The following is a 12817-nucleotide window of genomic DNA, read 5'->3' on the forward strand; positions in this document are numbered from 1 at the left end:
TCATTTGGGAGGCAAAGATGTTCACCATCATCCTAAGGATGAATCACAGCGTCTCTTGAAGAACCACCACCTTCACTCCTGAGCCCCTTCAGAAATCTATACACACATATACATAATACAGAAGTATATACAGGCACATATAAGAAAATTGTGAATCCACACCTTTACTTCCTAATCTACTCCCCCAAAGCCTTTTCTTTCTCTTTCCAGTCTGTATGTATTTTTCTTCCCAAGTGTCCCTAGACAAAAATCAATGTACTTATTCAAGCCCTTTACTTAGTATGTGTGTGGTATATGCATATGCTTTTGTGTATGTTTGTGAATATGCATGTATCAGAGGTCAACTTCTGCTGTCTTCCTCATTCCCTTTCCACCCTATTTGTTGAGATGTGATCTCTCACTGACCTGGAGCTCACTGATTCAGGTAAAGTGGCTGTCCAGAGGGCTCCAGGAATCTGCCCATTTGACATGCTACCTTTACTTTTCGGGTAATTCTTTCCTTTCTAGTATATTAACAATCCCAGGCTTGCTTTACACTGACAGTGCACTTCAGCTCTAAAATCAATTTCTTTAGGGAATTCTACCTCTTTAGTGGTCAGCTTTAAACCAGCATCTCCTATCTCAACATAGGATAGCTTTATACTGTTTCCCCCCTTTTTTGGAAACAGGGTCTTCCTATATATCCTGAAACTCATTATGTAGATCCAGATGAGATTGGGTGCATTCAGAGTGGTATGGCCGTAGACCATTATGTAGATCCAAGCTGGCCTTGAACTCAAAGATCTGCCTGCTTCCCTAGGGCTGGGATCAAAGGCAGTCACCATCAACCAGACCTTCATACTTTCTTTTGTTTATCCATCTTTTGACCTTTCTCTTTTGAATTTTTAGTCAAAAACTTTTTCCCCCAAAGTTGTCTGTAGTTAGTATGGATTTATCTGCAAATTTTGGTTTTGCTTATGGAACTTTTTAGCATGCAAAAAAAAAAAAAAATCTGATTAACCCCAGCACTCAGAAGGCAGAAATAGGCAGATTTCCTGAGTTCAAGGCCAGCTTGGTCTACATAGTGAGTCAAAGTTGCAAAGTGAGACCTTCTCTTGGTGGGTGGTGTGATAAAATGTACCAAGTTACTTATTTTTTTATTACTGAAGATTAAACTTAGGGTCTTGGGCATGGTGAACAGAGTATTTTAGCAGAGTATGCACTCACTAAGGACTAGCATTTCCTTCCATTAACCTCTGAGTCAACATCAGAAAAATCTCCCTAAATTGTAACACAGAAAAATGCACCTCTATTTTCTCCCCGTGTTTGTATGACTTGTTTCTGTCTTTAAGTCTCTGAGCCATTTAGACTTCATTCTCATGAGTGGTGTATAAGGATCTAACATCTGTTTTTAAATGGCTACCTAGTTGCTGTAACATCATTTATTAAAATCTTACCTCTGATTTGAAATACCACTTAAAGTACTATGTTTCTACCATGTACTTCTGTGTGTTCTGAACTTCACCCTAGTCATTTGTCACTAATGACAGGGATATATTCTGGAAATTCCAACATAGGTCCACTCACTCCCTCAGAGTTAATAGTTAGTTCAACTCTGGGCAAGCCTGCCTTTCCAACATTTAAAAAAAATTGTTTTGTATTTTGTTTTTTCTGTTTTGTTTTTTTGAGATAGGGTCTCTCTGTGTAACAGCTCTTGCTGTCCTGGAACTCACGCTGTAGACCAGGCTGGCCTCGAACTCAGAGATCCACTTGTCTCGCCTCCCAAGAGCTGGGATTAAAGGTATGCACCACCACCGCCCCGATTCAACATTTAAAACCTTTTTATTCAGTTTTCATCATCACAGTGCCTAAGAATATGCTTCTGTTTCATCTTCCACTTAGGTCATTGAGTTTCTCCATCCCTGATACCAGGCTTTTCTTGAATTTGGTGTTGCTGCCTTCAATACAAGAGATTCTTAAGCTTGTAATTATAGAACAGGTCATGTCTGACTGGTGAGCTTTACACCACCATTCATTTTTTTACTTTTGTGCTCCTGAATCACTTTTTTGTTTCCAGGTCTATCATTCTTTCTTTTTCCCCCCTCAAGATAGGGTTTCTCTGTGTAGCCCTGGCTGTTTTGGAATTCTCTCTGTAGACCAGGCTGTCCCTGAACTCAAAGAGATCTGCCTGCCTCTGTGTCTCAGAGTGTGGGGATTAAAGGAGTGTGTTACCACCGCCCGACAGGTCCACCATCTTTCAAACACCACCACCACCACCACCACCACCACCACCACCACCACCACCACCACCACCACCACCACCAAACAAAATACCCTGAGACAGGCATACAACTTCTCTGGCCTCAATCTCTGGGACCAGGTTCTTTGCTCAATATACCTGTTGTTATACTTTTTCACTTTGGCTTGATTTGGCTTACTTTGTTGGTAGACAAACTTATTATGGGGGTGGGGAGAAAACTTATTAGGAATATAAAATGGCACAATGCAAAACATTTTCCTAAAGCTAAATCTATACATGTAACCCTCCCACTCCTAGGTATTTAACACACATGAGAAAAAAGAGTTTATCAAAATGTCCATATAAAAACACACAGAAATGGTCTAACAGTCCCACCACAGAGAATCTAATTAACAATCCCCAGTACGCAAAGAGTACAAAACACAAACCCGAAACCTTAACTATCAAGCACTATGTACTATATACACTGACATGTGCCACTTTGCTAGGACTAGCGGCATAGGTTTGTTGGTACCAACATTACGAGAAGCACACAGTGTTGTGTTATACTGTTTCAGCTACAGCTGTGGTATCACCAGGCAAGAGGAATTTTTCAGCAGCATATAATCTCATGGGACTACTGTTGTACATGTAGTTAATTGACTGAAACATTGTTATGGTACACATGGCTGTGTTTCATCAGTCTTTCACGTGGCAAGGTTCTGCCTTTATAATTTTAGAAGCTTTCTAGGGTATTTTGATGTTTGGTGAGTCTAAACCCACCTCTGAGATCCTAATTTTTTTTTCCTTTTGATTTTTTGAGATAGGGTTTCTCTGTGTTGCCCTGGCTGTCCTGGAAGTCTCTGTAGCCCAAGCTGGTCTTGAACTCACAGAGATCCACCTGCCTCTGTCTGCTGGGATCCAAGTGCACCACCACCGCTTACCTGCTCTTGTTTTTGACAAGGGGTCTTGTCTTGTCAGTCCAGGCTGGTTTTGAATTACTATGTGGTTGAGGATGAACTCTTATCTTTGCCTCTGGCTAATAAGTGTGTACCATGCCTAGCACAGTTCTGTCAATAACTGAATATTTTTACAGTGCATGGACATTTATTATTTTATAATCTATCTTGTCCAATTCTTTTAAGATAGTTTTGCCATTGCTTTTCTAGGGTTTTTCATATTAAACAATCACATTACCACAAAAGAAACTTTTATTTCTTCTTTCTCCATTATTACACCTTTATTTCTCCCTTTCTGTTTATGGGCTCATACTTTCAATATACGATTAAACAACAGAGATAGTGAGGACACTTACTTTGCTCTTTATCATTCTTATTAAATGCTCTGTATCTATTCCTATTAAAATGCTGGTTTTAAGATTAAGGTGCATATTTATTTGTTTTAGTCAGTGTCTCTACATAGCTGAGGTTGGCTTTGAACTCTCAATCCTCCCATGCCACCAAGTACTGGGTTAACAAGCATGTATTCTCATGAGTTTGACTATTTCTCTAGCATTTAGAGACTACTTCATGATTTTCTATAGACAAACATAGTTAGACACTGAATACTAGGTAAGGTGCACATTTATTAAGACAAAATGTTAATGAAAATCACCTATGGATCCATTCTGGGTTTTTCAATGTTTCTAATAAAAAAAGGTGTTTATAGGCCTTTGCAGGATTGGTAACTTTTCTCTTTAGACCTAGTATTAGATTAAGTTACATAAATTTCCAATCATCTTTGTATCTATAGTGTAAGTTCACCTAGTTAAGATGCGATTTCCTTAAAAGCCAGAGACCACATATTCAAGGTTTACAATCATATTCCTGTCTCATCTGCACTTTTCATTTCTTTGTGCTATCTTTATCAGTTTAGAAGTTATATATTATTACTGCATTACAAAAACAATCATGTTTTTCTTCATTTTGTATATTAATGTATCATTGGGAATACTATTTCCCACCTTTGTATTTATTTTGTTCTTATTTGAGCTAGAAGTTTATTTTTATTGATGTGTTTGGGGTTACCAATGTTCCTCTCTTCCCTGCTCTGAAGTGCATCCCACAGATTAGGATTATGATAATTTCATTAGCACTTTTTACAAATTTAAGTATGGAGAGAGCAAGATGGCTTAGTGGGTCAAAGAGTTTGCAATGCGAGCCTGATGGCCTGAGTTTGACAGCTGAGTTCTGGGTAAAGGCAGAAGGAGAGAACGGACTTCACAAAGTTATCCCCGACCCCATATTAGGTACACATTTGTGAATATGCATGTGCATAAACACACAAGGAATTTAATTTTAAAAATTGTAATTTGTAGCTGGGCATGGTGGCACACACCTTTAATCCCAGTACTTGAGAGGCAGAGGCAGGTGGATCTCTGTGAGTTTGAGGCCAGCCTGGTCTACAAAGAGAGTTCCAGAACAGCCGGGGCTGTTACACAGAGAAACCTTGTCTGAAAAATCCAAAACCAAACCAAAACAAACCAAACAACAACAAAAAATTGCAATTTGTATTTCCCTCTAAACCCCCATGAAGCCTTTTATTAATGAAAGACACACTTTTGAATTTATATTAAGATTTAAGACTTTCCTGTCAAATCTGAAAAGCTCTCATGTACCTTTCCTCTCAATTCCTATTTTTGTTCCAGAGTTCTGTTTTTATAAATGCAAGTTGAGAATTTTTTATCTTTTTTTTTTTTGAGACAGGGTTTCTCTGTGTAACCCTGGTCATCCTGGAACTCCTCTGTAGACCAGTGTGGCCTTGAACTCATTTGCCTGCCTCTGCCTCTGGAGTGATGGAATTAAAGGTGTGTACCACCTTGCCTGGAGGGTATCCTTTATCTTAAATGCCTTAGACAAAAGTTTCAATTTCCCAAATGGAATATATCATATGGTATAGGTTAAATATCTTTATTTACAATGCTTGGGAGTATAAAAATTTCAAATACAAAAAATGACTTTTCTTGTGGAGAGACCCAGAGACCCAAATCTAAGCATAGAAAAATTAATATATGTCCCATATACATAAAAGTACTTAAAAATCATTTGTCTTTTGAGATGTTTTCATTCTGTAGTATTTCAGTCCTCTTGCCTCAGAGTTCCTAATGTTGGCATTACAGGTGTGAGTCACCATATCTGGCTTCTATTATCATTATTATAATATAGGGTCTCATTAAATTATCGAGGCAGGCCCTAAACTCATTTTGTAGGTCAGGCAGGCATTGAACTCATTTGGGATTACAGGCCTGATTTTTTTTTTTTTTTTTTGCTTCACGTATGGTTTCACTCTGTAGTTTGGGTTGGTCTTGACCTTGGGCCAATCTTCCTAGCATTTGGGTGTGAATACCACACCTAAATTATTTACCACCTCACCTCTGTAAGACAAAGTCTGATTACTTAGTTAAAGCTGGACTTTAAATCCCCCACCTTAGCCTTCAGAGTGTTGGTATTACAGCTGAGTATCACCATGCACCTGTCTTTACAGAGAAGTAATCTTATTTTTACTGCACTTACGGTTTTCTGTTTTTGAAGACGGGTCTCACTATGTAGTCTTGTCTGACCTGGAACTTGGTATGTAGATCAGGCAGGCCACAAACTTCCAAGGATCCTCCTGCCTCTGCCTTCTAAGTGCTGGGATTAAAGATATATGCTAACATTCCTGGCCCTCCTTTTTAAAAATTTATTTTTATTTTATTTTATGAGTATTTTGTTTGCATGTATGTCTGTGTACTCCTGGAGCCACTATGTAGGTGCTGGGAACCAAACCTGGGTCCCCAGAAGAGCAGCCAGTGCTCCTAAGTGGTAAGCCGTTTCTCCATCTCCTGCACCTGTTCTGACTGTGGACTATCACTTCAGGTCAGCTCAAATTTTCTACCTGTGTGGTGTCGTATGGTCCTCAAAACGTTTTGAATTTGAGATACTTTGGCCTTTATAGATTTTTTCAGGGAAGGTCAACCTGTATTTAAGATTTAAGAGCTGGGCACTGGCAGTGCATACCTACCTGTAAGCCCAACACTCCAGAGACTGAGACAGGAGACCGAAATACAAGGTCATCTTAGGTTACACAGAAATCCTGTCTCAAGGAAAAGATTGGAAAGTATGAACATTTCTGTGCCTAATTTCTTTCAATCAGCACGGCATATTTGAGTCCCATCTGTTACTACATCTACAAATGGTCCATTGCCTTTTACTACTAAGCAGTATTCCACTTTATCCTTGTATTAGTTGATCTTCTCTCCATCCAGATTTGACTATGAATAACAATGTCATTAAGTTTTTGTACAAGGAACAAACATGATGCATCTCTTTATGGGGATTTCTTCTAAGATCACCCCCTAAGAATGGCAGAAACTGATAGTTCTGAACACTGTGTAGACATCATGTACTCTTATACAGTAAGTACCTAAAATGAAGTTTAATTTATATACTAGGTACACATTATCTAACACTAATGAAAGTTATGTGAATGTACTTTCACAAAATCTTACTGAGCTTAGTCTTCTAGTGATGACACAATGCCTACACAATGGGATCAAGAGTGGGATGATACAGATCTAGGTTGTTTGGACATAAAGGTATTTTAACACAGTCTGTGACACCTTGACAGTCAACCTGATATTCAAGATGGATAAGAAGTAATGGTTGGATATGGAGTATGCAAAGCATGGATTAAGTTGGACAAAGAATAATTCATGATCTAGACATAACTACCTGAGAGGGTGTGAGATATTAGATGTTTTCTCAAATCTTTTTTTTGAGAGAGGATTTCTCTGCATAGCCCTGGCTGTACTGGATCTTTGTAGACCAGGCTGGCCTCAAACTCACAGAGATCCACCTACCAATCCTCCTGAGTGCTGGGATTAAAGGCATGTGCCACCACTGCCTTGCTATTTTTCTCAAATCTTAAACTTGTGTGAGCTTATAAAGTTCAGACGAGAACTCAAGAGATGACCGATTTAGGAGCTAGGAAGCTACTCCTGCTAGCCTCTGTCTCATTACACCACCAGGATCAAATGCATAGTCTGGTTAGTGATTAGGTCCAAATTTCTACATTTTTGAGTCCAATTTCTGGTTCGATCAGTATTACAAATCTGGATGCCACAATCACTTGGATCTCACTTTCCTCCTTTTCTACTACAAAGGAAGGATGTGTGATAAAACATCTTACAAATGGGCTTTTAGTTCTTCAGGAAAACAACTAAGTATAAACCTGAAATACTAATTGCAAGCACCAGCATTTAGCTACACCCCTGGTGCATTCATTTTTTAAAAATATATTTGGAATAGGCTGCTCAAAGGCATGTATGAGATGGATAGAGAGAAACTTGTCACCAAGCTTGATGACCTGAGTTCGATCTCAGGGACCTGGATGATGGAAGACTGCAAGCTGTTTTCTGACCTCCACACATAATACAAATACAAACACATAATAAATAAATAAAAATGGAATTAAAAGCCATGTAATTACCGAATAGAAGCTAACCAATGCCAAGTTAGAGACATACATGTATATAAGGGGTATCTCTCCTTACATGTGTAATAGTTTCACAGATTAAAAATTTTAAAGTCTGAAAGTAAAGTAATAGGTATTAGCCTATAAATTACAATGCCAAATACCAGAAAATACAAAAATCTACTAGACTTGGTGTGTCTGCTCTTTGACTCGACTACAAAGTATGGTCAAATAATTGAGCTATAATGCTTTAAATAAACTATTACATACAAGCAGCTTTACAATAGGAGTGGCAATTATACAGTGAAAAGGAGATCTGGGAAGACACTGACAGAGCTACTCACTTTTTAAGTGCAGTGATCATCACATCTCTGGGTGGAGGCTTACAGAAACCCTATGAAAAGATTAAGACTTGATTCTCACCCCATATTTCAGATGAAGAGAACAAAGCTCTAAGAGTAGGCAATCTGCCCTAAGAATAAAACAACAAAGTCAGAGCGAGAGCAAAGCTAGCTTATCCACTTTGTATTTCTACTACACTAAATTCTGAAATAACACTCAAGTCAGAGTGAAAAGCAGAAAGGAGTTCAAAACGTGTTTCCCTAACTAATTTGTTAAGAAAAACTTCCTGGGACACACATTAAACAGATTCTTGGCAGGGTTTGGTGCACATACCTAAAACCCTAGCAATTTGAAAGTTGAGGCAAATACAAGTTCAAAGCCAGCCTGGGCTATGAAACGAGACTGTCTCAAGAAACCAAACTGGGCTGGGAAGATGGCGGAGTGCTTGCTGCCCAACACCAGGACCCAAGTTCAGATTCTCCTGCACCACATAAAAGAGGGGAAGATGGGCAGATCCCTGAGGTCTTTAGTTAGAGACCCTGTCTCAGAAAGTAAGTGGAGAACAATAATTAAGAAGAAAACACCTACTGCCAACCTTTGGCTTCCACATACATGCATGTCTGTGACAGACACAAACAGACAGACACACACACACACACACACACACACACACACACCGACCACTTCCAGGAAAGGGGTGTTTTTAACTAGTGTCTTCAAGAGATGAGCCCAGTGATTACATTGTTCTAATTCCTGCATGTCCAATTTGGAGAGATATGGCTGTTTAAGTCGACACCAAGTAAAAACAGTATGATAAAATACTGAATGTTTCCTCCCATTAGCTACATTTTAAGAGCTCACTAGCCACTGGGGCTGGTGGCTTCCATAACGGCTAGCACAGGTAACAGGCATTTCCATCACCGCAAAAAGTTCTATTAGATATCAACAAATGATTCTATACCAATCCTTCAACTATGAGGAGAAAAATCAAGACATCTGATGCCATCCCACAAGGCCATGGTTCCTCGACAGTGGCAAAAGTGCAACTCAAGCCTCTACTGACAGCGTTCCCCTGACTATCACTGCACCCTTTTCTTACATTCAGGGTTTATTCAAGCAGAATTATAGCCTTGTAACTTTATAGCCTTTTGCTTTTTAGCAAAGCCAGAAGAGAAATTGTAAATTAACGGGAGGATCCTTAATAAAAAAGATTAAGAAATAGTAAGCTCTTGGCTGGGGATGTAGTGCCAGTTGATAACAGTGCTCAGCACACAGGAAGTTCCGGGTTCACTCATCATCACCGCATAAGCTGGATATGGTGGTACATGTTTATGAACCATAGCGAGTTGCAGGCCTGGAAGCAATCCTTGAGACCCTATCTCAAAACAAAATCTCCACAATAATCTAAAAGTAAAACATGCACCTTTAGTAAAAATAAAAGTTACCTGGGACCATTAAGGAATTATTAGAAGATAAATCTAAGCTTATACTTAAAATCATTTCTGTCTTTATGATTTTTCCTGTCATGTATTTGAAACCCTGAGACTAAAAACATGGTTGGGGATTTAGCTTAGTGGTAGAGTGCTTGCCTAGCAAGCGCAAGGCCCTAGGTTCGATCCTCAGCTCCAGAAAAACAAACAAACAAAAAACCAACTTACTGTCTTCGAATTTTAATGTGGAAGGTTAAATCTTCGGTTGTTTTTTATGAAATGAGGGGGGTGGTTTACTATATAGCCCAAGTAAAGCTGTATACTCTGTCCATTGGGCAGTGGGATTAAGAGGCAAACATCACTATGACTAGCTTAGATAGACATGAAAACAATTTTAAAGATGAAAAGGTGAGAAATAAGGAGCAATTCCAAACAACAACTTCTCTAATTTTAAAATATAGTTATTCAGATTACCCCTAGCTTTCAGTAATTTAGTACTCTAATGCATATGACATTAATACAATGTTTTTACTCATAAACTATAATTATGCTTTGTTTCAATACAATTTAAAATAATTTGCTTTGTTTTTATTTACAAAAGTAACTAAGGGACAAGGAGGAGCATCTACGGGTATCTGGGAAGACTGAGGTGTAAGATCCATGTATAGTCAGCCACAACAATACAGTAATGCCCTCTTTAAAAATAAAACCAGTTGTTCCTGTCTAGTATGTTCAGAATGCAAATGCTTCCAAAGTCAGTCAAATTATGTCATGACAGTTCATGTTGAAAGTTAGTAGGAAAAAAACTTGGAACTCCATACTGAATCAAAATTTGAAGATGTGAGTAAAGAGCTCTGTAAATTTTCACAGCTAGGATTCAAATCTACATTAAACTCTAGTGATTAGCCCTGAGGGAAGAAAATACAGTATGCTGAGGTTCACATAAAGTTACAAAATGGTTAAAAACCTTGGCTCGGCCGGGCGGTGGTGGCGCACGCCTTTAATCCCAGCACTCGGGAGGCAGAGCCAGGCAGATCTCTGTGAGTTCGAGGCCAGCCTGGGCTACCAAGTGAGCTCCAGGAAAGGCGCAAAGCTACACAGAGAAACCCTGTCTCGAAAAACCAAAACCAAAAACAACAACAACAACAAAAACACCTTGGCTCACCAGAAGACATTATGAACAGATACTTATTCAAGACAGCTTTTGCCCTAATCTGCAAAGCATTTGCAATCTTTGGACATGGGGTTCTATATAAATAGAAGCTACTTGTAATTCAGAGAAGGTGGTGCAAAAACCAGCTATTTTCTTTCTAAATGCTCTTTGGTGTTGAGGGAAACAGTCTGAAACACACAAGAGCAAAACAACAGTCTCTATCATAGGTTGGGGAACAGGAAAAAGTTTGCTTTAATAGTATCAGGAGCTACTGGGAGTTAAGCACATCAGTGGGTGCCAATATGTATTTGCAAGTGAACTACTAAGTGACAGATTCTGGTGCATATTAATGTAGAGAGGATTAAAAGTACTGACAACTCAAAAGTAAACATTAAAGTGTTATCAACATTTTAAATCTCATATAAGAATTGTTAGAAGAAAATAAGATGGCTCATAGGTAAGGGTGCTTGCTGACAACCTTGATGACCTGGGTTTGATTCCTGGGTCCCCCACATGGCAGAAGGTGAGATAATGAGCTCAATCTGTCTGTCCTCTGACCTACACACACACAATGTAGCATGCTCTACTTCATAAATAATGTTAAAAACAACAACAACAAACAAACCAACCAGCATTTGTGATGCAGGGCCTTCCCTTTTTGGAGGGAACATGGGTTTGCAAAGACCACAGTCAAATTGACGGGAAGGATTATCATTTGTCTTCCATGTATTGCCTTTATCAGCTTCAATACTATTCCTTCCCCAGGCCCAATTTTAAACATTCTTAGGAAAAGTGATTCAGGCAACAGGCAAATGTACACTAACGGTACTAAGGAAATGGTGTTAAAATTCCTAATCTCAAAGAGGAACACCAGTGAGACAGCCATGAAATCCCCACAGAGCAATTGTCTAGGTTCCCGGAGGAGAGCACCAACAATCTTTGGTCATGTAAATAGCACACATGCAACTGACCTAGCAAAGTTTTCAGTTGGCCTTCACTATCTCTTAACTCTCCCCACCCCCCTTCCTCCACTTCCCTGCTCTTCTTTCCTGGCACAAAAAATATAGGCCAATGAGCAGTGGGTGGATGAGGAGGATGTGAGAACAATTTTGAGAAGTAAAAAAGGGAGCAACTTAACCAGGACATGAATGAGACTGAAGGGTCTGATAAGGGCAGACCAACAAGTATCAGGAAGCCTGAAAATAATGGAAGGAGCTTTCCTGGGCTGTAGTGCGTGTTATATGTATGTAGGTTTAAGTAGAGGTCAGACTACCTACCACTTGTCAGAAGCTGGACAGGGGCGGCTGCTTTGGGTGACTTCTAGTGTCTCTTCCGACTCTGAAATGTTAGGATTTCTAGTTCACAAAGGAGAACGGTGGAATGATGGAAGCCCACCGACTTGGAACTCTTCTCAAGCAGCAGCCTTGGCGGCTGACTCCCCGACAGCACTCCTACGTCTTCCTCCCACACGTGCCCACCCCGCCCCCTTTCAATAGCAGCACCTCCACGTGCAAAATGCCTCACGGCACTGGCCCCACACTAGTGGGCTCCTTCCCCTGCAAAGCCCTGCAACTCTCTGTATGCGCCTGCCCCCACACCCCAGAGAAGTGAGGACACCACTCTCCCACCCTTGGCAGCTAAAAAAGGAAAAAGTCTCCGATCTAGTCCTTCTCTTCAGCCAGAACGGGGTTGGGGAGGGGCAGAGAAAAACTTTCTTCTCTCTCTTTTTTTTCCCCCCTCCCAGAAGAGTAGAGAGAACCCCCCAAGTCAGAGGTTGAGGGGGGAGGGGAACCCCTTGAACGTTTAACGGCCAGCAGGGGGAGGGGAGCTCTGGAGATGGAGGGGGCGTGGGATGAAGAAACAGGCCCGCGAGCGGGGGGTCCCGGAGCTGCGGGGTTCCTGGGGCCGGGCAGCTGCAGGCGTCCCCCCCACCTGGCACACAAAGCGGCTGCTGCGCTCGGCTCTCACCAGATCCTTTGTGTTTTCCATCAGGGCCTCATGGGTAGGGGCCGTCCGTGCTCCCCGAGGCCGCGGCGCCCCCTCCCCCCACGAGCAGGGGGCGGGCGCCTCTCCCCGGGACTGCAGCGACTACAGGGGGGTACCCTCGGCTGGGCCCGGGCCAGTGGCGGCAGTGGCAGCCCCCGGATTTCCCCCCTTTAACTCGGGTGGCCCCAGGATATCAACAACATTAGCATAGCCCTCCCTCCCCAGCGCGCCTGCGCC

The 12817-nt window shown here is 40.8% G+C and overlaps 1 protein-coding gene across 14 annotated transcripts in view; it reads right to left on the reverse strand.

Moving 5' to 3' along the window:
* Positions 1–12817, reverse strand: part of Mbtd1 (mbt domain containing 1) — a 61099-nt gene that overhangs the window by 46143 nt on the left and 2139 nt on the right. For 4 of the 14 annotated variants that reach the window (XM_037201146.1, XM_037201144.1, XM_037201145.1 and 1 more), the window contains exons 1-2: positions 12563–12812; positions 8014–8063 (exon numbers count right to left, since the gene is read on the reverse strand). The exons of 2 other annotated variants lie outside the window; for them this stretch is intronic. In XM_037201146.1, coding sequence (XP_037057041.1) covers positions 8014–8063; positions 12563–12583 — 71 coding nt within the window. In that variant the 5' untranslated portion in view covers positions 12584–12812. Of the gene's footprint in view, positions 1–6217; positions 7040–8013; positions 8064–11871; positions 11933–12562; positions 12813–12817 lie in introns of those variants that run through there. 8 more of the 14 variants (XM_037201150.1, XM_037201148.1, XM_037201156.1 and 5 more) reach the window with 6 other exon arrangements.

Source organism: Peromyscus leucopus, chromosome 8b, assembly GCF_004664715.2.
Source record: "Peromyscus leucopus breed LL Stock chromosome 8b, UCI_PerLeu_2.1, whole genome shotgun sequence".
NCBI classification, from domain to species: Eukaryota; Metazoa; Chordata; class Mammalia; order Rodentia; family Cricetidae; genus Peromyscus; species Peromyscus leucopus.